The sequence below is a fragment of the Dasypus novemcinctus genome, chromosome 23 (genome assembly GCF_030445035.2).
Source record: "Dasypus novemcinctus isolate mDasNov1 chromosome 23, mDasNov1.1.hap2, whole genome shotgun sequence".
Lineage (NCBI taxonomy): Eukaryota > Metazoa > Chordata > Mammalia > Cingulata > Dasypodidae > Dasypus > Dasypus novemcinctus.
This window is the reverse complement of record NC_080695.1, coordinates 7,874,673-7,899,561: the sequence shown is the minus strand read 5'-3', so window position 1 is coordinate 7,899,561 and position 24,889 is coordinate 7,874,673. Positions and strand designations below refer to the sequence as shown.

Sequence of the window (24,889 nt, the reverse complement as noted above, 5' to 3'; positions counted from 1 at the left end):
TGGGAGGGCCGGGGGCAGGGGGCCGGGGTGAGGGTCCCCCTCGGGATCCCACTGGAGCCCCAGCCCTGGCCGTTCCCCCTCTTCCCAGGCCCCTGTGATCCGCGCGGCCGGCAGAAGAGGGGACGCCCCCGGTGCAGATGACACCCCAAGTCCACCTTCCAAAACCGCCCCCCAAGACGCAGCTCAGCTCCTCACGGGGCCACCGTCGCCCGCCACCCCCCACCCTGGCCCGCCATCAGCCGGACCCCCACTCTGTCGTCCCACACCCTCCCTTCCCCCCTCGGCAGATCCCCCACCCCAGAAACCGGGGTGAAGCCCCAGCCCCCTGCAGGGCTCCTGCAGCGCTGGCCGCAAGCCCATGCTGTGCCCCCTGCGGCCCAGCCCCCTGTCCCTGGGCCTTTGCACGGACCGTGCCCCCCAGCCCCTCCCGTTAGCCTGGACGGCGCCCACCGTGTCTGACGGGTGCTTCTTCCCAGAAGCCTCTCTGGCGCACGCTGCCATCGACACGCGGCATCCGTCACCTGCTCAGCGCCTGTCTTCAGCCCTGGACCGCCGCCACCATCAGCACTTGGCGCAGCTCGCGGTCCCCCGCCAGTGCCCGGCCGAGGGCTGTTTGCTGCCACACGCATCGCCGCCTCCCACCACCGTCCTGTGCCCGTGCACGGCCCTCCACATGCCCACGCTGACCGGTCCACCCGTGCGCACACGCACACGCGCAGCCCGCACCCCCGCGCTCCCGCTCGGCCCGTTCCGTGTTAACAACCGCGCCCCAGGCCCCACGTGCCCACCTGCAGCCCCCGCCCCCGGCGCCGCTCCACGCTGCCAGGCGTGCCCGCTCAGGCCCCGCCACGCCCGCCGCTGGCACGGCAGGCCCCCGGGGCGGGCGGACGCGGGCTGCTGTTTGCTGCCTCTGCCCACTGGGGCGCTCGCCAAGCTGTTTCCATGGAGACACATCTTTGATCTGGCAGGAACAAACGAGCGTGGGCAAGACAGACTCCAGCGAGAGCCAGACGTGCCGCCTCGGGCCGCGGGCCCCGGGCAGGACGGGGGCTCCCACTGGCTGGAGAGGCCCCGCCACCCTGGGAAGGAGACGCAGACGATTCCTGGGCTCCCTGGGACAGGAACTGGTTTAGGTCGCTCAGTCGCTCAACAAACCTCGGGGGAGCCCCGCTGTGCTGGCGGCTGGGGCTGCCCAGTTCACAGAGGGCTCGGGGCGGGTCCTGGAGCTGGATGGTTGTCCCCATCGCCCCAGAAAAGGCCTCCCAGGCAGGCGAGCATCCTGAGGGCCGAGGGCCACTCACCTTCTCGGAGGCTGGACCCGGGGCAAGGATGCCGGGCTCCCCCGTGGCCCCAGTCCCCCGCCCCGCCTGGCGTCAGCCACGCGCTTTGCCAGGAGTTGGCGTCTCTTCCCCACTGCTGAGTGTCGGCTCGTCTCGCTACCTGCTTCAGCCAATAACAGGTGACAGAAGGGACACTGCCAACCCAGGCTTTGCCTCGAGACGGGCAGGCTCTGCCTTCTGTCTCAGGGACTCCTCCCGTAGCCATGAGACCAAGCTAGGACGGGCTTCCAGAAGCCGCGAGAACACACGGAGCCTGCGCCCTCCTAGCTGAGGCCGTCCTAGACCGGCTAGCCCCCGGCCAATCCACCAGATGACCACAGACACACACAGGCGCCCGGCTGGGATTAGCTCCACCCAGCCCAGAGCAGCAGTTCTACCTGACCCAGGAAGTGCTCTTTAGGAATAACAAAATGATATTTTAAGTCACTGTTTTGGGGGTCATTTGTTACACAGCAATAGCTACCTGATACATCCTCCTCCTAGTGTCCTGGCCGGCAGCCACCCAGCCTCACACCGCCCGCTCATGCTGAATGCCTCCAGCGCTCCCAGGGCTGCTAAGTCAGGTGCGAGTGAGGGCTGGGGTGTGCCCGGGTCCTGCTGGCGGCCAGCGCCAGGGCCGCGACCCCAGGGAGGGCTTGGGAGGGGCTTTCCCAGCTGGCAGGGGCTCCTAGGCAGAAGCGCCTCTCAGGCGTCTCCACTGCCTTTCTTTGCCTCAGTTCCTCCCCTATGAAATGGGGCCCAGAGGCCCTGTCCTGCCTCCAGGGCCGAATGGGAACGTAGAGTGGGCACCAGCTATATGCAGAGCTGCTGTGCGCCCGCCCTGTGCAGGAACCTAGAGCAGAGAGGCAGCTCTGAACGCCCCCTTGGCGCTGAGAGGGCGGCCTCCCCAACCCTGGCTCACAGGTGGGGCAGGGTCGGCGGGGCCCGTGCCCTGGCTGGACCGGAGCGCTTCATTGTCTACGGGCTTCTCCCCCTGGGCGCAGGCTTGGAAATAACGTTCCTTCCCGAGCCACCACACCTGCCTTACCGGGCGTCGGGAGTGTGAAATTTCAGGGCTGAGTCTGTCGCTTCGCAAAGCCCACCCCCCACCGCAGTGCAGCCCAGAGCTGAGCGGCCTCAGCGGCCCCTCTGGGAGGTCCCGGGGGCTTCGGGCTGGCCGAGCGGAGCCCACAGGGGATGCCGGGGAGCGGTGGGTGCCCCTCACCGGGTGCCCGTCTCGGGGCTGCCCTGCAGAGCCCCACAGGCCAGGCAGCTCCAAACCGCAGGAGGCCCGTCCTGCAGGCCTGGAGGAGGGAGCCCAGGCCCCTCCCCGCCTCCGGGCTTCTCCGCTGGAGGCTCTGCCTCCTCCCTGTGTCTGTGTGTCTGTCCTCTTCTCATGGGGACCCCAGCCGCCCCGTCTGACCTCCGCGTGGCGCCCCGACTGGCTGGAAGGAGGGGCTCAGCTGCACAGCCGGGGCCCTGTGGGAGCAGCCCGGGCTGCCGGGACCCCGGGGCCGGGGGGAGGGGGCTGAGCCCTGGGGGCCCAGCAGGAGGGAGGGGAGGATGCAGGGCAGAGAGCAGGGAGTGGGGGGTACCGCCCTGAGGCCAGCAGCCCAGGGCATGGCCAGGGCAGGGCAGGGGGCTCCCAGCAACCCTCCAGGGGGCACAGACCCCAGAGCCTGCGATGCCAGGTGACGCCAGCCCCGTCCTTCTCCCCCTGGGGCCTGGCCACGAGATGGGCAGTGGGCGGCGCAGGGCCCTACACCCCAGGCCACGGGGGGTCACGGGGAGCCGGAGCGCCGCCCAGACCCGGGAAGGAGGCTCCACCCTCGCCTGCCGGCCGGGGTCCCTCACCTGCCGGCCGGGGTCTCTCACCTGCAGGGGCCTCAGCTCTGTTGTCCGGGGCCCAGGCCTCAACGCCCGGTCCGAGGAGGCCTCGCCAGCTTTTTGTGGGTCAGCAGCCAGCGGCCCGGGCGGAGGAAGAGGGGCCCTGTGAGTCCCCTGAGGAACAGACGCAGGTCTCGGGACCCCTGCGGAGGGCACCCAGCTTCCCCAGGAGCACCCGCGTGCCAAGCCCCAGGTGGAGAGGCAGCGGGCAGACCCCTGCCCGTGGGCCGCTCTGCAGGGCCGGCCGCCCCCTCTTGCCTGCTTCTCAGCCTGGGCACCCGGAATGGGGACCCGGGGCCGTGGGCACCGCCGCCGTTGCCATGGGCGGTCCCCGTGGCGCAGTACCCGGGCCTAGAAGGCAGCGCAGTGCTGGGCCACCCCAACGCGGCGGGACCTGGGTAGGGCGCCCTGGGGTGCAGGGCTCCCTGTATGCGAAATGGCCGGAACACCCGGTCCGCAGAGCGGAAAGGGGACTTGCCGTGGCTGCAGCTGGAGGAAGGATGGCTGAGGGGAGCAGGGTTTCTTTTGGGGGAATGTTCTAGAATTAGATTGCGGTGGTGGTCGCACAATTCTAGGATTACACTGAAAAGCCACTTAATTGTACACTTGAATGAATTGTATGGCGTGTAAATTATATCTCAATAAAGCTGTTATTTTTTAAAAGGGGACGGGGATGTGACTCAAGTGATAGGGCTTCCGCCTGCCACGTGGGAGGACCTGGGTTCGATCCCTGGGGCCTCCTGGTGAGAAAGAAGAGAAAGTGTGCCTGCGTGTGAGCCAGCGCCTGCGTGGTGATCCAGTGCCCACGCAAGTGAGTCACGCAGCAAGATGATGACGTATCAAAAAAAGAGAGACAAGGGGAGAGTCAAGGTGAAGTGCAGCAGAGACCAGGAACTGAGGTGGCACAGCTGACAGGGAACCTCTCTCCACATCAGAGGTCTCCAGGATCAAACCCCGGTGAATCCTAGAGGAGAGAAAACGAGAAGAGAGACAACACAGACAGCAAAAACAGCAGGGCAGGAGAAGGGGAAGGAGAAAAATAAATAAAATAAATACATCTTAAAAAAAAAAAAACCTAGAGGGCTTGTACCTGCTCCACAGCCTAGAGGCTCCCAGCGCGAGGCTCCGTGCATCTCCCTGCGTGTGCCCGGCGCTGCGACGCTGTTCCTGCTGCATCGCCTCCTCTCCGGGGCTGGGAAAATAGCCAGGGACGGGACCGCAGGCCGGCCGAGCCCCCAGCTGCCGCCTGGCCTGTGGAAGCCCGCCTGAGCGCGGCCGGCGGGGCAGGTGCCCACGGGCCAGCACCGCTCGGAGGCGGGTTCCCGGCCCGTCCCCAGGGCCCGGCGACCCGTAAAGAGCCCCGGGACCGTGGGAAGGCGAGGAAGGTGGGCCACGGTGCGGTTCCGCAGCCACGTGGCGGGGCCCATGTCCAGACCTGGCCGCCCGCTCCGCCAGGGGCCCGCGGGCGCCCGCCCCTGGAGCTGGGTGTGGACCCTGAGCCCCGCGTCGGCCGCCGGGCTCGGCCTGAAGTTTTTCCACTCTTGAGGCTGGAGCGGCCCCTCGGCTGGTCCCCGATTTCAGTCCCAGGGCTCCGAGGTCAGTTACCCCCACCGGGACCCTGCAGGGTCAGACGTGCTCTGCCCTCGGCCTAATGACAAAGCCCCCCACACGGGGCTGCAAACAGCAGGGTCCCCTCGCCGTCCCGGAGGCCAGAGGCCTGTGATGGGGGCAGCAGGGCCAGGCCCCCGGGGGCTCTGGGGGCACCGGCCGCCTCTTCCGGCCACTTCATCCTCAGCGCACCTCGCCCAGTGGCCACATCACCCCACCCTCTGCCTCTGTGGCCACATGGCCTCCCCCCTGTGCCCGTGTCCCTGGTCCAAATTCCCCTCTTACCAGGGCCCCGCGCACTCCAGTTTGGTCTAGAATTAAAAATCACACTCGGGAGGTGGATTTGACTCAATGGATAGGGCATCCGCCTACCGCATGGGAGGTCCAGGGTTCAAACCCAGGGCCTCCTGACCCGTGGGGAGCTGGCCCACGCACAGCGCTGATGCGAGCAAGGAATGCCGTGCCACACAGGGGTGTCCCCCGCATATGGGAGCCCCACATGCAAGGAGTGTGCCCCGTAAGGAGAGCCGCCCAGCACGAAAAAAGTGCAGCCTGCCCGGGAGTGGCGGCAGCACACACGGAGAGCTGATGCAGCAAGATGACGCAACAAAAAGAGACACAGATTCCCAGGGCCACTGACAAGAATACAAGCAGTCACAGAAGAACACACAGCAAAATGGACACAGAGAGCAGACAACTGGGGATGGGGTGGGGAAGGGGAGAGGAAAAAAAAGATGTTATGAAGGGAAGCAGATGTGACTCAAGCAGTTGGGCCCTCACCTCCCACATGAGAGGGTTTGGGTTCGGTTCCTGGTGCCTCCTAAAGAAAACAAGCAGATGCAACAAGCTTATGCAATGAGCAGACCGACAAGAGAGAAATGTTAAGAGAAATGTTATGGAGGCAGAGCAGGTGTAGCTGAGTGGTTGAGTGCCTGCTTCCCAAGTATGAAGTGTGGGGTTCAATCCCTGGTATCGCCTTTTAAAGAAATGTACTGGAGGTATAAGAGCTACTGTTACACATTTACTAGAGTGGCTACAATAACCAACAGCAACGCCGCCAGATGCTGGCGAGGATGAGGAGAGTAAATACTTATCCCAAAGCAATGAAAACTTACATTCACTTAAAAACCTGTACAAGAACGCTTGCAGCAGCTTTATACGCAACAGCCCAAACCCGGAAGCAACCAGATGTCTTGGAAAAGGGGTGAACGGCTCAGCAAACCACGGTACAGCCCCACCATGACTCAGGGACAGTGAGAGCACGGAGCTGTGGATCCCCGCAGCAGCTTGGAGGGCTCCCCAAGGATTTACGCCCAGCGGAAGAGCCACCCCCGAGCTCACAAGCTGTGTTTCCATTTATCTGTTCAAAAACAGAAGGAAAAGTCAGAGGGAGAAAATACTTGCAACGCACATGCCTGCTGGAGCACCTGCATCCAGGATGTATAAAGAACCCACAAACTCAACGCTAAGAAAGGAAACAAACCTGTTCTTAAAATGAGGGAAAGATTCAAGGAAACCTATCACCAAAGAAGAGACACCGATGCAATAAGCACTTCGAGGAAACTTGGTATCATCAGCACAGGAAAAACGCCAATTACACTCCACGAGACCCACGCACCCGTTAGAATGGCTCGAGTTAAAAAGGCCGCACATACGTGGAGCCAAGGTGAAGGCACTCTGGCCCAGGCCTGGTCAGGCCCCCCACGTAAGGGGGCCGAAAAGGCGTGCGGCGGGGGGGCGCGAGGCCGCATGGCGACAGAGCGCAGAGTGTGGAGCGCCAGGGCCTGCCGCCCGCGCTGGAAACCGGAGGAGCCCCGAGGCCCCACCACGGGGCTGGGGAGCGCCCGGCGATGCCGTCCGGCCCGAGCCGTGACAGGTGACCTGTTCTGAGGGCCGGCAGGCGGGCATGCGGCAGCCCCCGGAGCTGTAACGAAGAGCAGGGAGGGAGGGAGCGGCCGGGTCGAGCTCCCCTGAGCGGGGCACGGGCCAGGCAGCATCCTACCTTGTCACAGCCTGCGCTTTCCTTTTTTTTTAGAGATTTATTTTTATTTCTCTCCACTCCCCCCCTCGGTTGTCTGCTCTCTGCGTCCATTCGCTGTGTGTTCTTCTGTGTCCTCCTGCGTTCTCGGCAGCACTGGGAATCTGCGTCTTTCTGTTGCGTCATCTTGCTGCGTCAGCTCTCCGTGTGTGCGGCGCCACTCCTGGGCGGGCTGTGCTTTTCACACTGGGCGTGTTCCTTACGGGGCGCACTCCTTGACTGCGGCAGCGCCACGCGTGGCCAGCTCCACACGGGTGAAGGAGGCCCGGGGTTTGAACCCTGGACTCCCACATGGTAGGCAGACACCCTATCCATTGAGCCAGGTCCGCTTCCCTCAGCAGCCCCTGGACGGCCTGGAGAGGTCCACCCCCCCCCGTTAGACTGACCCGCGGGCCCCTGCCTGTCGGGAGTGGTGGAGCCGGGACTCGAGCACTTGACCAGGCCCGGGTCAGCCTCAGGGAGGGAGCGGGAGGACGGGGCCAGTGGGCCCGCCCCATGAGCGCCGGTTCTGCCCATGCCGCCACCAGCTGGCTCCCCGCGGGGCCTGGCTCCGCTGGCGCCTTCTCCCTGCTGCTCTTCTCGCCCATTTCCTGCCTGTCCTGGCAGATCCCAAATGCCCCCCACCCCTGGCCTGTGGGCAGGTCCTGCTCCTTCCGGCTTCACGTCCCCAGAGGCTGGGGGGGATGCAGCTCAGTTCTGCCCCCACCCCTCTCTTGGCCACAAGACAACCTTGAGCCTCGGTGGGACCCCATATGGGCCCCCACATTTCCTGGGCCTCCTGCCTTAGAGACTCCGGCCCCCGTCCTGTGCCTGCGTGTTGCTCTCCCTCCGGGAAGCTCCTCTGGTGGGGACAGGCGCTGGGCCGCCTCCCCTCAGCCTCCTCCGAGGCAGGAGACGCTGGGCCTCGGGACTGGCCCCCGCCTGCGGCTCGTCGCCCCCCTCTTCGCGTCTCACGCGTGAGCGTCTTCTCTCTGCTCCTAAGGGCAGGGCCTTGCCACCCGCTTCCTGGGCGCGCTCTGCTGTGCCTGGCGCCTGGCGGGTGAGGGGGGTGGGGCAGGCCACGCCTGCCTCCCGGGGACACCAGCCCCTGTGCACCGCCTCACCCGGGGCCTCACCCGCCCACAACGCGCACGTTCCCACGGCACCTGGAAGGCTCCCGCCCCGGCCGGGGACGCCCCTTCCGCCTGCAGGTGAAAGGCTGCCCGGCCTCCTGGAACCGCTGTCCCCACCCCGCCAGGGGGGTCCTCCCCGTGGCCCTCCCCCACAGGCTCTCGGTCTCGCAAGAAGCGGCACGAGACGGCGTGTTTCACTGCTTACCCTCCGCCCTGAGAGCCGCAGGGACACGCGCTGACAACGGGCCGTCGTCACCCAGAGGCTGGCCCCAGCCTGCCAATCGGGGCCTCCCGGGCAGCCTTTGTTGATAGGGCAGGGGGCTGCTCCCACGTGGCCCACGGCCGAGCCCACCCTGGGGCGCTTCCCTCAGGCTGGGGGCCCCGTCCGCCCGCTCGGCACGTCTCCGGCTTGCTGCCCCCAGGTAGCCTCTACCAGAAACCGCATCTTCCAGGGGCCCCCAGGTGCCCCCCCCTCCGTGGGCTCAGCTCCCCAGCCAGGGCAGGGTCTTAGCCCGTGGGCGGGCTGGACGACGCCCCTCCTGAGGCGACAGCGAGGGGCCCGGGGCCCGCTGGCCATTCTGCGCAGGCGGGCTGGGACGGGCACGTGGACAGCAGGGTCGCACCGACCCGACCGTCCTGACGAGGGGAGGCCGCCCTGGTCGCGGGAGAACAGCCCCGTGCAGGGTCGACACCTGTCCACGGGCGGTCTCCCCTCGTGGGGCGTGAGCGGCGCCCTGGGCCCTGACGCGGGTCCTCGGCGGCGCGGGGGGTGGGGGGTGCAACGCTGCCTGGCAGGACGCGCTTGGGAACCCAGGACACCCGCCCGCTTCCGTTATAGAGGAAACGGGTCTCGAGCAGGGGGCCTGCCCCACCCCTCCGCCGCCCACTCCGTGCCTGGCCCCCGCCCTGGGGTGCTGGGGCCGCCAGCAAACCCACGCCTGGTCCTGGGAGAGGGCGCGGTGCGGCCCGGCTGCCCGCGGGGGCCCGCTGCAGGGCACGGGGGCGCAGACCCCGGGACGCCCCGGGTGTGGATGCGGCGGGGTCCCTCCCAGAGCTCCCCTAGGCCGGCAGCACCTCGGGCCACCATGAGGGGTGTCTGGGGCCCTGGCTGACCAGCCTGCCGCCCTGGAACTGCACACCGACGCGGGGACGCCGCCAAAACCGTTTACGTGGAGTAGAAAAGCAGCCGCTGGTTTACTAACACCAGAAGGGGAGTCTCCTCGCGCATTCCCCAGGCCTGGCTGCCGGGGGTCCCCGTGGCCGGGCGTGGCTGCAGGCCCCGCAGCCCCCGGTGGCCTGGGCGGGGGCGCCTAGTAGCAGTCCGCCTGGTTCTCGTCCAGGACGCCCACGGTGGCCAGCACGTCCTGCAGGAGGGAGCGGGCACTCCTCTCCACGTGGTCGCTGCTCTCGGCCAGCGTGGCGCGCAGGCCGTCCAGGTCGAGGGCCCTCAGCACAGCCGCCACGGCCGCCGGCCCCAGACCCTCCAGCGGCTGGCCCTGCCCGCCCGCCCGCCAGCTCCGCAGGGCGGCCTCCACGCTGGCGGTGCTGGGGCCGTCCCCCGCCTCAGGTGGGCCGCCGCAGGGGGCCGCCCTGGCCCGCAGGAGGAGGAGGAGGTCGCAGCACTTCCGGGCCACGGGCCGGTCACAGTCGAACAAGGCCCGGAAGGCGAACTCGAAGAGCCCGGCCTGGCAGAGCGTCCGCAGGACCTCGGGGGGCGCGCGCGGGCTGGGCGGGGCCGTGCCGGGCAGGGCTGCGGCATAGGGGTGGCTGGCGCCGGGCGGCCTCAGGGCCTGGGCCAGGAACTCCAGCGCCAGCTCCGCGCCCTGAGCCCTGACCTCCCAGTCCAGGTCGCGGCCTGCCACCCGGAGCACGCTGGCCACGAACTGCTCTGTGTCCTTGGCCACGTCGGTGTGGCCGTCGCGCAGCCACTCGGTGAAGACGTGCATCACGGCGCGGCGGGGGAAGCCCTCCGAGTCGGTGGAGAGGATGTGCAGGAGCACCCGGGGCAGGCTCTTCTGGGGAGGAGAGAGGGGTCAGAGGTCGGCGACCGGGCCGGGCCGGGCGGGCACAAGCGGACGCCGGCGGGAGCTGGGCCCAGCGCCTAAGTACTGGCCCCGGGACCCGAGCCAGGCCCGACCCTCCGGGGGCGCATCTGCCGAATGGCGCAGCGAGAGCGCGGGCAGATGCCTGCCGGGTCCCTGGCTCGCCGGGTGGCCGCCCTGCGCCCGCCTGCCCTAACCAGCAAGCGGCTGTGGGCCAGGGACCCTGTGCTCCCACCTGCTGGGCCTCAGGGGTTTCGGGGCTGGCGTGCAGCCCCCACATGGACAGCTGCCCCACGGCGGCCACCGCGCTGGCTCGGACGTAGCCCTCGGGGTCGAGCAGCAGCTGCGTGGCCAGCTCGGGCATCTCGCAGCCCAGGAGGGCCTGTCGGAAGGCGGGTTGCCCTGCGGGAAGCAGTCACCGGTGGCCGTGAGGAGGGGCCGCGCCTGCCGCGCCCCCGTCCCCCGCAGACCCCCTGCGTCGCCCGCACTCACCTCCCTGGTGCCTGGTCAGCTGCGCCAGGAACTCGAGCGCTGAGTCCCTCACCTCCCAGCAGGGGCTGTACAGCTGCTTTTGCAGCACCCGGAACAGCTCTGCGGGGACCAGGGGGTGGCTCAGGGCCCACGTCCCCCAGCCCCGGGGAGGCTGCAGGACGGGCCTGGGCCAGAGCTGCCCCCGCGATGGGCCCTGGGGGGCTGGTTACCTGTGAGGAAGGTCTGGGGGTGGCGGCCGGGGGCACTCAGGAGCCACTGCAGCGTGGCCTGCAACGCCTTCTTCAGGACCTGGCGGCAGTAGGAGGGGGCTGTGGGTGGGGGCCGTGGGCAGGGGCCGTGCCTCTCCCCGGGGACCCCAGACCTCTCGTGAGGCAGCACCCGCACCCCGGCAGGCTCAGGGACAAGGCCTGGGGCCCCGGGGAGCCCCTCCCCGCCGCCGCCCCTGCCCTGCCCCCTGTACCGTCGGGCTGGAGTCGGGGCTCTGGAGGTACTCCAGGAGGAGGGCAAACACGTGCGTGACCAGCTCCTGGGGGCCTGCGGCAGGGAGGGGCTCGTGACAGGGAACGCACGCCCCCCCGCCCGCGAGGCACGAGGCCCCCCGTAGCCACCGCCCCCGCCCGCCACCAAGCGCAGAGCAGCAGCGGGCCCAGGGCCGCGGAAGGAGAGGGTCTCACCTGTGCCCCGAGACAGCGCCCCCAGGAAGCCGAGAGCCGCACGCTGCACCCGGACGCAGCCCGCCAGGGCCCCGCAGAGGCGGGCGCCCGCGCTGGAGGCGGGGATCGCCGAGCCGTTGCAGAACCGCAGGGTGGTCACTGCCGCCTCCAGCAGGGGCGCCTGCGGCCAGGGCACGGGGCCGGGGGCTTCGGGGCCGCCGGGCCCCACGCAGGCCATGCCCGCTGGCGGCTGCAGCTCCTCCAGGTGGGCCAGGGCCCGGCACAGGAGGCCCACGCAGGCTGACTTGGAGGAGAGGAGGGCGCTGGCCGCCTCGGCGCCGGCCGCCTCTTCCAGCAGGCCTGGGAGACAGCAGGACGGCGCCCTCTAACCCGCCTGGGTGGTACGCTCCGGGCCCCCCCACCCTCCGCGGAACTGAGGCTGGAGAGGGGGCACCAGGCACTGCCAGGGCTGGTGCCGGAAGCCGCTCCAAGCAGGGGGCCGACAGAGGAGCTCCCGCTCCCCGGGGCACGCGGGGACGCCCCCACGTCCCAGACCCCTTCCAGGGGCCGCAGGTCCTCGTGCCCCCCACCCCATCCCTGGGCCCGGGGTCCAAGCCGCGTCAGCCGAGATGACCAGGCGGCCGTGTCCCCTTAACCCTCACGACCACCAGGCACCCGCTGTGCCACTGACGCAAGACGAGCCCCGACCTCGTGCCGGGGACCCTGGGCAGGTCTGCGCGGGAGCGCCGGGGGCCCTACCCCGGGGAGTCCGCCACCCCAAGCCGCCTACCTGGGGCTCCGGGGGGCCGGGCAGCGGCGTTGAGGACGCAGGCCAGGGGCTGCAGCAGGACTCCGAGGGCCCGGGTCCTGAGCGCCTGCGGGCTGGGGACGACACACACGGGCTGAGCCCCGACCAGCAGCGCCACCTGCCCGCGCCCAGCAGGCCGGGGTGGGGGTGGGGGCGGGGGACAGATGGCGCTGGGTGCGGCATGGCGCCTCATCCCGAGGCGAGGACGAGGGCGCAGGGCTGCGCGCTGGATCAGCCCCGGGGACCCTGGCCACCCTCGCCCCGCAGCAGCAGCTGCCGGGGGACAGGTTAGCCTCCCCCCAGGCTCTGCCGCCCCCGCGGGCTGCCGCGCCAGGGAACGTCCCGCGCCCTCTGCACTCGCTGGGTGGGTGCCAGGCGTGCGGGCCCCGCGGCTCGGCTCCCAGGACCTGCCGCCCACCTCCGTCCCCCTCCTCTCCTGAACATCCGGGACCCCGGAGTCCGAAGCCGACACGTGCCGTGAGCCCGGCCGCTCCAGGGAGCCGGTCCCCAGGCCACGGCCCCCCTCCTTGGCCACCAGAGCACGCTGCGCCCCGGGGCTGTACCCCCTCCCCACCCCACACGGCGGCGTCTTCCCCTTCCGGGCCCAGCCCCCGTCCTCCACCCAAGCCACCCAGGGGGGTCCGGGGCCACCGGGGAGCGGCCGGGCAGAAGCCCGTGGCACTTTGGGCATCTGGACCCCCCACAGCCGTCCCTCTGAGAGCTGCCGCCTGTGTCCCCCCCCAAGCCCCGGGCCTGGCCTTGCCCCGGGCGCTACGGCCACGCCACAACCACCCGCAGAGAACAGCCCAAACTGGAGCCCGGAGCGTACCTGCCGCGCAGCTTCAGGATGCCTAAGGCCAGCGGCCCCGCGTGGGCGGCGTCCAAGCGGCCCAGGGTCCCGGCCAACAGGTCACAGTCAGAGGGAGAGAACACAGGGGAGCTGCGGAGAGGGGCCCCGAGTTACTGCCCCGCCGCCCCTGAGGCCGGGACCCCCCCCCCCCGCCTGCGCCGGCAGCCGCTGCCAGCTCCGGCTTCCTGGGGCCCCGGCGCGGCCCTCACCGAGCCACGCCGAGCAGGAGGTCCACGAGCGCGTGTGCGGCCGGCACGGGGTCTCTCTCCAGGAGTCGGGCCACAAGGGGGCTCAGCTGCGCCCACAGGGCGTGCGTCCACGGGGCGTGGCAGCGCCCGAACAGGGAGACCAGCGCGTTCAGCGCCCGCGTGACCTGGGGGCCGGCCGGGGAGCGCAGGGACTCCTCCAGGTAGCCCACGATCCTCTGGGCGCACGGCGGCCAGTCGCAGGGCTGCGTGGGGGGCTGCTCTGCGGCGCTGCCGCGCACCGACAGGCCCAGGACGCGCACCAGGAGCTGGCTGGCGGCCGAGGCGACAAACAGGCTGGGGTCTCCCTGCAGGGAGAAGATCGTGTCAACAGCACCTGGGGGCCAAGCGGGCAGGGGAGAAGAGAAGAGTTCGACCGGAACGAGGCCATCCTGCTGCCACGCCACCCCCGAGGAGGGCCGAGATGCCGGGGCCCCCGGGTGATAACTGCTGGACTCGAACCCAAGGCAAAGGCCTTGGATAATGCAGACACCGAACCCGGGGCAGAGAAGCGTCCCTCCACCCCGAAGCGGAGAATCGGGCCCGCGCTGACGTTTCACCGGGACCGGCTCCCTTTCCTAGCCGGGACCATCCAGCCCGTGCAAGCTTCTGAGGCTAGCTGCAAGCGACCCCCCGAGCCACCTCCCTCCTGTGTCTCCCCTGACGCCCCGAGAGGCCGTGGCCCCGCGTGCCCATCCCCACCGCCCCGGGACACCGGAATCGCGGCCGCTTTGTAAGGAGGGTCAAGAAGCCCCCAGGAGCCCCAGCACCGCGGGCCGGGAGGGGGCCTGGGCGGGGGGTGAGGGGGGAGGAGCCTTGCTCACCGCAGTCCTCCAGGAGCTGCAGGGCGCTGGGGTGCTGCGCCAGGGAGCTCACGCCTTGGACCCAGCCACTGCGCACGCTGGGGTCGGCCCAGGCCGGTCTGCCCAGGGGGCCCGCCTCACCGAAGAGCCCGGGCAGCAGCTGCCCCTGCTGGGAAGCAAAGGAAGAGTGGCCACGTGGGGTCTCCGGGGTCCCAGCCCGGCCCAGGTTGCTCTTTCTGGGCTGCTCGGGTGCTTTCGCACACGCTGCCTGAGGTGGCAGGTGTCCCCGAGTGCTGGCAAAGGGTGGCCCCGACACTGCCGACCCCCCTCAAGAGCAGAGTGCTTTGGGAGACGGAACACGGGGATCGGATGAAAGGTCTGGTGGGCCTGTCACAGCTCGTTCAGAAATCCTTCCCCAGAAACACCGCCGCCAGGCTCGTCTTCGAAGGCACAGCTCTGTGCACCTTGTTCTCTGCTCACAGTCACCTGCTGCAGTCTGCGTTCTCCCAGGGCGCCCCCCTCCCCTCCCAGGTGTCCACCCCACGCCTACCCATGGGGCATCCTGTTCAGCTATTACCCCCACTATCCTCAAGGGCCAGGAAACCCTTCCACCGTCTTATACTCCACGCCTGGGGACACCGCTTCCAGTTACCCAAGGATAAAATCCTCCTTCTGGACAATGGCCCACAAAGCCTGCCTGACTTTCCCTCTTGGTCCCTTTCTCTACACTTGACTCAACTCATGTCCTGTCTGGGGGTGCTCAAAGCTGTCAGACGCACAGCTCCGAGCTGACTGCTTGCTGCTGTATAGAAATTCTCGTAAGTCATTCGTTCGTCAACAGGACTAAGCTAGACCTGTGCTCTCATTTCATCCTCACGAGTCAAGTGCAATTCTTCTCTCTTTTACAGGAAGAACCTGAGGCTCAGAGAATTCATGAACTTGAGCAAAATCATGCAGCTGGTAAGGGTCCGAGCTGAGAGCCAGTTGTGGTTCTTTCTTACTCTAAAAAGCTCACACCCTAGCTTCACCATCGTTTCTGGTGAGTTTTTCACAGCAGGGTTCCACTCAGGAATACAAAGCTGGCAGGACTGGTCAAGGCACCAGGGCAAACCACGGATCTAAGGCTTGGGGCCCGGGACCCCTACAGAGGCCTGACGGATCTGCAGGAGGGGAGCATGGCCCAGCTCTCGGGGGCCGGCCAGGTGGGAGGACCGAGGCTCACCTGGAGATAGTGGAAGCAGTCTTCCTGGGCGGCAAATATCCCTGCAAGGCGGAGTGCGAAGGCCAGGACTCGGGAGCGCGTGTCCGGGGCTTTCAGCACGTGGGACAGCAGCTCCAGCAGGCAGGGGTGCTCCTGCAGCAGCAGGAGACTAGACTCTGTGGGAGACACACCCAGAGGAGAAGGGAGGACACCGAGCTCAGGAGAGGCCCGCCGGTCTCCCGCCAACTCCCGGACAGACCCCTTTGGCTTAGGGGGCCGACTGCGAGGAGATATTCCCAGCAAACCCGAAAGGCAAAGGATGCATAACTTTACTTCAGGAAAGGGGGGAACCTAGAAAGTTAACACCTCAACAACAGGGAAAGGATGCGGATGAGAAATAAAAAAGGTCAACGAGCTTGAACAAATATTCTGTCTTGCTGAATCTGAAAAAGAAATGCATGTTAAAACAAAAGGCCATTTTCCCTATCAAACTGATATTTTTTTTCTTAAACTGATAGTACTCAAAGCAAGAAAGTGCGACGGATCAGACATTTCTTTCTCAGGCCCCACACCCCAAATTTCTATAGCCAACTCCACTGTCGTTCAAAAGCACTGATGGGGAAAACGGCATTTTGAGGCAAGAGTGGGAGAATTTTCCACTGAAAGACCCTTGCGGGAAGAACTACTGAAGAACCTAACTCAGTAAGAAGGGAAGTGAACAGACTGGATGAGAGAGAAGCAAGGAGCAAAGAAACGAATTCAGGTGGGTGAATCTACAAACAGCATTTCTGAGGGGTTTGAAAAAAGATAGAATGAAAACACTAGACAATAACAAATGGAAGATCATGGTAGACTGAAGATGCTCTAAGTGCCTTTCATTGTTTGGGAAGAGGCTACAGATTCTAATTAACTTCAGACATTTTATTTTTCCCTCCAGTGAACGTATTTTTAAAAATTTAAGGGTGGAGCAGGTGTGGCTCAAGCAGTTGAGCACCTGCCTTCCACATGAGAGGTCCCAGGTTTGGTTCCTGGTGCCTCCTAAAGAAAAAAAAAAACAGACAATAAAAAAAAAAAATTAAGAGTAATCACTAAAGAACATAAACAGAACTTATAACTTCAAAACCAGAAGTGGAGGAAAGATGAAACAACAACACCAACAACAAAGCTGTATCACTATCAATATACTGGAGACCAGAAAAGAGGGAAAAGGACAAAGTCAAGGCATGGGGAATGGAGAAACAGATATGGTAAGAATAAATTCAAATATAAACAGTAACTCATCAAATGAAACAGATCAAATTTGTCTGTTAAAAGAGCTACTCAGAAGAACCAGCAAGATGGTGGTGGAGTAAGGAGATCCTAGAGCCAGCTCCTGCCACAGGGCAGTTAGCAAGCACCCACTGGGGGCTCCGGGAGGCCACAAGAGCATCCTGCAACATCCAGGAAGGAGTGGAAGGAGGAGATGCCCGTCTGTGGAGAAGACTCGTGAGTAGAGGCTCCACACCCAGGAGGCCGGTGCCATCCTCCACGGCAGGCACAAGCCGCCTCGGGAGCTGCTCCACGGCTGGAATCGAAAGCTCCACTTCCCCAAAACAGGGGAGGAAGAGACGGCTGGGCACCAACTTCAGCTATGATGAGGAAATTCAGCGGCCACAGTATGATCCTGAGAACAGCTGAAGCTCGAGCCTGTCCAGGTCAGAAAGAGGCCGGGAGCCGCCATCGTAACTCCGCGCCTGGCACGAGGGGAAGCGGGCGGGCTGAGGATCCCAGTGCTGGGGGGACCGGCTTCTTCCCATCCAGGTCAGATTGCAGCTCCTAGCCTAGGCCCCAGTGCCACCTCCAGCAGGGAGGAAGCTGCAGGGACCTGTGCCAGCCTCTCCAGGAAATTACTGGCTAGCCATGGAGGCCGGTGATTGTCCAGCTCTGGCGGCACGAGCCACCCCAGGAGCTGCTCAGGGACGGGAATTGTAAGCTCTATTTTCCATAAACAGGGGAGGAGGAGATGGTTGGCTGCCGATTTTGGCTACGGATTGGTAGACTCGGCTGGCTAGGAGATAACCCTGGGAACAGCTGGGGTGTGAATCTGTCCAAGTCAGAAAGAGGCCGGTGGATGCCATTTTAACTCTGCCCCCAGCTTAAGGGGAAGCCAGGACCAAAAATCACAAGACGGGAGGAACCAGGTTCTTTCAGCCAGCTCAGCCTGCAGCCCTAGCCTAGGCTTCAGCCCCGCCTAGGAGGCTGGCCGGCCTGCACCAGCCTATCCAGGTAATTTTGGCTGGCATAGACTGAAAATCAGAAGTCTACCAGGGCAACTATGGCCGTTTTAGACCCACACTGCATAGATTGCTGCCCACACTTGCAGCTCCATCCCCGCCCCAGGCAGGGGAGAAAGGGGCATGAAACTTCATCAGTCCCTCTAGGCAACTAGAGTCTAGGCCCGCACAACTTGGATTATTCCACACAGCTGTGACTCTTTCCCTACCCCTGGCAAGGGAGAAAGTTAGAAGAAGCTTCTTTGGTCCCTGGTACAATGAGGGCAGCTTGAGCCTCCACAGCTTACAGCACCAACTACATGCTTGGCTCCTACTGCACAACCAGCAAGGGAGAAAAGGATAGGAAGCCCTAAACTAAAGAGAAAAACTGCACCGAGAATAAATACTCTAGTAAGTCAGATCCGAAGACACCAACCAAAAATTACAATCCACACCAAGATACAGGAAGCTATGGCCCAGTTAAAGGAACAAGATAAGCCTCCAGATGACATAAAGGAGTTGAGACAACTAATCGTAGATGTTCAAACAAATCTCCTTAATAAATTCAATGAGATGGTTAAAGAGATTAAGGATATTAAGAAGACACTGGATGAGCACAAAGAAGAATTTGAAAGCATACATAGAAAAATAGTAGATCTTATGGGAATGAAAGGTGCAATCAATGAAATTAAAAAAACATTGGAATCATATAATAGCAGATTTGGGGAGGCAGAAGAAAGGATTGGTGAGCTTGAAGAAATGGCCTCTGAAAGTGAACACACAAAAGAAGAGATGAAGGAAAGAATGGAAAAAATTGAACGAGGTCTCAGGGAACTTAAAGACAGCAAAAGACATGCAAGCATGTGTGTCATGGGTGTCCCAGAAGGAAAAGAGAAGGGAAAAGGGGCTGAAGAAATATTTGAAGAAATAATGGTAGAAAATTTCCCAACCCTATTAAAGGACATAGATATCCCTGTCCAAGAGCCAACTCCGAGACACATACTCATCAGAATGTCAAAGGCCCAAGACAGAGAATTCTGAGAGCAGCAAGAGAAAAGCAATGCATAACATATAAGAATACCCAGTAAGATTAAATGCTGATTTTTCACCAGAAACCATGGAGGCAAGGAGACAGTGGTCTGATATATTTAAGATACTACAAGAGGAAAAGTTTCAGCCAAGAATCTTATATCCAGCAAGACTGTCTTTCAGAAATGAGGGCAAAATTAGAATATTCACAGATAAACAGAAACTGAGAGAATTTCTAAGCAAGAGACCAGATTTTCAGGAAATACTAAAAGGTGTGCCTGAAAAGAAAAGACAGGAGAGAGAGGCCTGGAAGAGAGTCTAGAAATGAAGATTATATCAATAAAAGTAACTAAAAGTGTCAAAAGAGTGATGAAAATAAAATATGACAGATAAAACTCAAATAGTCAAGAGTAAACTTAACCAACAATGTAAAACAATTATATTTATAAAACTGCAACTCAGTGTTAAAAGAAATCAAAAAAGCCCTAAATAACTGGAAGAACATTCCATGTGCATGGATTGGGAGACTAAATATCATTAAGATGTCAATTCTACTCAAAACTGATATACAGATTCAATGCAATCCCGATAGAAATGCCACCAGCATTAAAGAAAAAACTGAAAACATGATAACCAAATTTATTTGGAAGGGTAAGGAGTCTTGAATAGCCAGAAACATCATAAAAAGGAAGAGTGAACCTTCATCTCCAGACTTTAAACCATATTCCCTAGCTACAGTGGGGAAAACAGCATGGTACTGGTGTAAACACAGACACATAGACCAACGGAACGAGATGATGGGTCAGAAACAGACCCGCACACGTACAGTCAAGTGATTGTTGACTAGCCTGTCAAACCCACACAGCTCAGACAGAACAGCCCATTCAACAAATGGTGCTGAAAGAACAGGAGACCCACAGCCGAAAGAAGGGAACAGGACCCCTATCTCATACCTTATCCAAAAATTAACTCAAAATGGATCAAAAACCTAAAAATAAAAGAACCATAAAACTTCTAGAAGAAATTGTAGGAAAATATCTTCAAGACCTGGTGGTAGGTGGTAGATTCTTAAAGGAGATAAGAGGAGGAATGAGGGAAGCAGACTTGGCCCAGTGGTTAGGGCGTCCGTCTACCACATGGGAAGTCCATGGTTCAAACCCCGGGCCTCCTTGACCCGTGTGGAGCTGGTGGACATGCAGTGCTGATGTGCGCAAGGAGTGCGCCCCGTAAGGAGAGCCGCTCAGCGCGAAAGAAAGTGCAGCCTGCCCAGGAATGGCGCCGCACACACGGAGAGCTGACACAATAAGATGACACAACAAAAAGAAAGAGATTCCCGTGCCTCTGACAACAACAGAAGTGGACAAAGAGGACGCAGCAAATAGACACAGAGAACAGACAACCAGGAAGGGGGAGTGGGGGGGATAAATAAATAAATCTTAAAAAAAGAGGAGGACTCAGTGGACTACTGATGTTTAGTGTATATAGAAGCTTTAATTAGCTTTACTGTAAAAGTGTGGAAATGCATAGAGTGGATGGCAACACAGAGCAAGTAACAGCTAGTTTACAAAGGGGATGTGGCTGAAAATGGTAGTCTAGGTATGTAAATGCCAAGTGACAGAATGCTAGAGAATAATCTAGGAACTGAATAGCACAATAAAACAAGAGGTGGATGAGAATTGTGGTTGATGGTACAGACGCAGGACTGTCCTTTATGAGCTAGAGCAAATGTACATTACTACTGCAGGGTGTTGGGAATATGGAAAAGCATGGGAAAAATACAGCTGGAGTGACCTATGGACTGTGGTTAGTAGTAATAATATAATATTCTTGCAAATATGCAAAAGATGCACTGTGTTGATAATGAGGCAGTATGGAAAATGTGAGCCAGATGAACACTATGGACATGGTAACAATCAGATGATACTATCTTATCTGTAGTAAATGTTCCCCCCCAGTGTGGTGTGTTGATAGAGGGCTGTTGTTTGGGAATTCTGCACATGTGCATGATTGTTTTGTAAATTTACAACTTCTGTCATAAAAAATATATTTAAAAATAACAGGGTGGGTTGAGGGAAAAACACACCAAATGTAAGATAAGGTCTATGACTAGTAGTGAGATTTTGACAATACTCTTTCATAGTTGGTAATAAACGTCTCACGACAATGCAAGGTGTTGGTGGAGGGTTCATGTATGGGACCCCTGCATGATGTTATACGTTTGCTGGGTAAGTTCACAACTTTTATTTTCACTATACACTTAATTGTTTATGTATGTTCATATATAAATGATATAAAAACAATAATAATAGGATTTGTTGGGGGGAAAATACTTTGATTAATATTTTGATAATGCTCTTTAATCATTAGTTAAAAAGGTTTAACAACAATGCAAGGTATTGGTGTAGGGTGAGTTGTGAGAGTCCTGTATGACGTTACATATGTTCGTTTTGTAGGTTCACAACTATTATTATACACTTATTGCTCATGTATGTCTATGTATGCGTGATAAACTTCAATAAATTAATTTTTTTAAAAAAAGCTCCTCGGATTATATTAAAAAATAAAATCTAGTAAAATACTGTTTATAAGCAACAATAAAACATAATAGAGAGATTGAAAGTACAGGAATAAAAAAGATACAGTAGGCAATTCTCATTTTAAAAAAGCTGCTATGGCAACAGTATCAGTTAAAATCAACTTTAAAGCAAAAAGCATTCTTAGTGCAAAAGAAAATCATTGTTCACTGATAAAAAAAAAAATCACCTCTTAAGAAGACTTAGTCATAAACCTGCATCTACCTAATCTAACTTCAGATATATATAAGGCAAAAAAAGAGACAATTTCAAAGAAAAATTGTTGACACCCCAATCTTAGTGTAAGATTTTTACACCTTTCAGAAACAATTGATGAAACAGATATATTAGCAAGAATACGGGAGGGCCGAACAATATATGCTCGAACTAACGGACAAGTACGAAAACGACGACGTTTATTAAATAGAACACTTAGGACAATCGAGTACGAGGGGCGGCGGTGTGGGGGTGGACACAGGGATTGGTGGTTAGGGGCACCAGGCTTCTTTTAGGGAAATGAAATGTTCTAAAATTAGACTGCAGTCCTGCAACTGAACACTTTCAGTGAACTGCAAGACATATTAATTATATCTCAATAAAACTAAAATTTTTTAGGCTGCAATTGACAGTACAAATACCAAAAACTCAATACCATGTCATACGTCTAAATCTGTAGAGCCCTTGCAGAAACTGCCTGTGTACTATGCCTCAGTAAAAATCTCAACAGATATAAGAGAATCAGTATCATACCGATTATATTTCCTAACTTGAATTCAGTAAATTAGAACTAAATAATAAAAAGTATTGGGAAAAAACACATTGCTGAACTAAAAAGACATGCTTATAAATAATTTATGAGTGAGCAGAAAAGAATAATGAAAAGCATAGAACTAAATTATAGCAAAATTACTGCAGAGTAAAATTTGTAGGCTACAGGTAGAGAAATGTATAGCTCTAAAGGCATACATTAGAAAACAAGAGAGGCTGAAAAATGAATTACCTAGACGTTTACCTCAAAGGAAAGTAAAGAACCGGGTGAGCCAGAGGAAGCTGAAGAAGTGAAGGATGAAAGCCGAAGTTGACCACGTGGCACTCTAAGCTCAGGCAATTAACAGCCACGAGATCAAACAGCTACAGGCAGGAATATGTGCATACAGGGCAAGTCACAATGGCATTACTTACAATAATAAAAAATTAGAAACTAAGTATCTAGTAAAAGAAAAAAAAGCACGGCACCAGGTTGTATTTACAGTATGAACGACCCCATTTTTATAAGAAAAAATACAGCTTTATTATGTGTTATTAAAAAAAAAAAAAGGCAGGAAGGAAATACAAATGTGGATGGCAGCTCTATTTTCCTCTTTACTCCTCAGTGCTGATTTTTATTTAAAGAATATGTGTTACTTTCGCAACCCGGAAGAAAATAGACCTTATTTATTGAAACCAACAACAACAAAAAAAATGCCATGAGAACAACAAAAAGTTTGCCAAGTCTTCTGCAACCACCTAGCACAGCCCGGATGACAGGACACGGGCTGTGGCTGGAAGCAGCTCAGATTCCAAGCTCGAGCTTTCCTCCTGCGTCCTTCACCTGCGCAGGTGTCCCGGGCCCGCCTCCACTCCACGGGCCTCGTGCACCCCGGCCGGCCCACTTCCTTCACCTGCGCAGGTGTCCCGGGCCCGCCTCCACTCCACGGGCCTCGTGCACCCCGGCCGGCCCACTTCCTTCACCTGCGCAGGTGTCCCGGGCCCGCCTCCACTCCACGGGCCTCGTGCACCCCGGCCGGCCCACTTCCTTCACCTGCGCAGGTGTCCCGGGCCCGCCTCCACTCCACGGGCCTCGTGCACCCCGGCCGGCCCACTTCCTTCACCTGCGCAGGTGTCCCGGGCCCGCCTCCATGCCACGGGCCTCGTGCACCCCGGCCGGCCCACCTCTCCGCACACACCCCCTGGTCTCCGGAGACCCACTGGGCGAGCGGCACCGCATCCTCACCTGCTTCCGTCACCGTTTTAAACCAGTCCAGCAGTTTCTCTAGACAGGTGTCATCTGCCACCGGCTGCTTCGGGTCCCCCAGCACGGCGCAGAGGGCCGGGAGCAGCCGCGCGCACTCGGGGTCCATGGTGAGGCCAGGGGTTCCTGCGAAGGAAAGGTGAGGGGTGGGCCCGCCAGGCTCAGGCCCAAGACCCCGCGCGCTCTCGTGGTGGCAGGCAGGCCCGGCACGAGCCCGGGAAGGACCCCAGGACCCGCACCTCGGGCGGGGCGGCCGGGGTGGGGCTGGGGGGCGCCCAGCAGCGCCAGGCCCGCGCACCCCCGGGCCCTCGGGGACCCTGGACTGTGGGAAGGGGAGGGGGCAGGTGCCCCCGGTAGGGGTGCGTCAGTCCAGGGGGGAAGTGTCTGTCTGTCCCCTCCAGGGCACAGATGGCCTCCGGCGACCCTCCGTCAGCGGCGGGGTTGGCGGGAAAGGTGTGTCCGTCCTGGGGGCTGGACAGTCGGTCCGGCTTGGCCCTCCCCGGGTCGGGGTGAGCATCTGTGCGCCTCACCTGAGGGGTGCCAGGTGGGGTGCCTGCGCCTGGCCGTCGGGCCTAGGGCGCGCGGCCGCGGCTCTGCGCGCAGGAGGGGCGCGGGGCCTCCGCGGGCCGGGCCCGGGCGGGGCCAAGTGCGCCCCCACCCCCCGCAGCGAGGAGTCGGCCCTCTCAGGCCCCAGTGTGGCCAGGAAGGGTCCAGGGCGGCCGGGAGGGAAGCCCCGCCCGCGACCCCTGACCCGCGACGCCGACCCACGCGCCTCACCCGCTCCGGCTCCTTCCGCCGCGCAAGCTCCGCCCCCGGCCCCGCCCCTCCCCGGGCCGTGCAACCTGGAGGGGGGGCCTCCAGGAAGGGGGCAGCGAGCGGGGGGACCGGCACAACCCTCAGGGCTGCCCCACGCTGACGCTGAGAGGCGGGGTGACAAGCTGGACGGACAGGGCTCGGGACGGCCCGGAGCCGCCCCGCCCGCGCCGACCCCCCCCCCCACCGGGGCGCGCGGTGGTACGCGCCGGGCAGAGCGCGTCCGGGGGCGGGGCTTCCGGGGAAGGGCGGGGCGACGCCGCGGGGGCGGGGCCTCGCCCGCTGGGCCCGTGGGAGCGAGTTAGAGGCGAGCCTGGAGCCCCCGGTCGCGTTGCGGGGCGCGGGCTGCGACCCACGTCGTTTGGCTTCGGAGTCTGCAAACGGGGCCTCGGGGCTCTCGGGTGTGTGGTTCTCAAAGCCAGTGGGTGAAGGAGGCTTATCTTCCCAGAGTATCAATTTTACAGCAGGATTTAGGGCAGAAACACCAGATATACACGATGAAGTAGCACGCAGAATTCCTGCGGCTGTTAAGATAAAAATGAGACTTCAAAAGCATAACTCTCTTTGGATGCATTGTATGCTTTATTAATATGGATTAATAAAACTGATTTTTTTTTTAAAACCTGCAAAGCATCCCTCCCCCCTCCCCCTCCCAAAAAAGCATAACTGGTGGGAGGAACCGCTTTAGACTGCTACCTACCCTGACCCTCCCCACTTCACCCCTCGCTTAGAACTACTTGGAAAGGTCTCAGATGCAGTTACGGTGCCTGAACTGTTCCTGGTTGTAAGATGGAGATGATGTTCCTCAGCTAATTAGGTAGTTGTGGGAGGAAAAAAACTGGTTCAACAGTGGTGTGCTAAGAGCCCCACTGAACATAAACTCGTGATTCTCGCAGTAACAGCAGAAGGGGTACTGTTACCATCCTCTCAAATGAGGAAACTGAGGCACAGAGAGGCTAAGGAACTTGCCGAAGGCCCCAGGGCTACTAGGTTGGCTGAGCCGGATTCCAACCCAGGCAGCCTGGCGCCAGAGGTGAATACTATATAATGCAGTATATTGTTCTACAGTATTGTATGGTATATATATTATATATTTGCTGTATTATGTATAAACTGCATATCTGAATCTTGTGGGGCCAGGTGGTTTTCAGAA

General features: G+C 60.5%; 2 protein-coding genes across 6 annotated transcripts in view; one reads left to right on the top strand and one right to left on the bottom strand.

Moving 5' to 3' along the window:
- Positions 1 to 3,837: 3,837 nt before the first annotated feature.
- On the bottom strand, positions 3,838 to 23,039 carry BRAT1 (BRCA1 associated ATM activator 1). 5 transcript variants are annotated; one of them, XR_011647160.1, is made up of 13 exons: positions 22,906 to 23,039; positions 15,080 to 15,234; positions 13,879 to 14,026; positions 13,019 to 13,391; positions 12,789 to 12,899; positions 11,942 to 12,033; positions 11,173 to 11,511; positions 10,959 to 11,032; positions 10,708 to 10,786; positions 10,499 to 10,597; positions 10,242 to 10,408; positions 4,297 to 9,979; positions 3,838 to 4,170 (listed from the first exon to the last, which is right to left on the bottom strand). XR_011647160.1 is itself a non-coding variant. In XM_058285695.2 (12 exons), exons 1-12 carry the CDS (start codon positions 23,030 to 23,032, stop codon positions 9,275 to 9,277), a joined length of 2,469 nt encoding a protein of 822 aa, XP_058141678.1. In that variant the 5' UTR covers positions 23,033 to 23,039; the 3' UTR covers positions 3,838 to 9,274. The 5 variants fall into 5 exon arrangements, 1 of the variants encoding a protein (XP_058141678.1); XR_011647161.1 differs by having other exon boundaries at positions 4,297 to 9,976; XR_011647162.1 differs by having other exon boundaries at positions 13,879 to 14,023.
- IQCE (IQ motif containing E) overlaps positions 22,980 to 24,889 on the top strand; it is an 80,377-nt gene continuing 78,467 nt past the window's right edge. The window contains exon 1 of the mRNA XM_071211127.1: positions 22,980 to 23,062. The gene's annotated coding sequence lies outside the window, so the exon portion shown is untranslated. The remainder of the gene's footprint in view (positions 23,063 to 24,889) is intronic.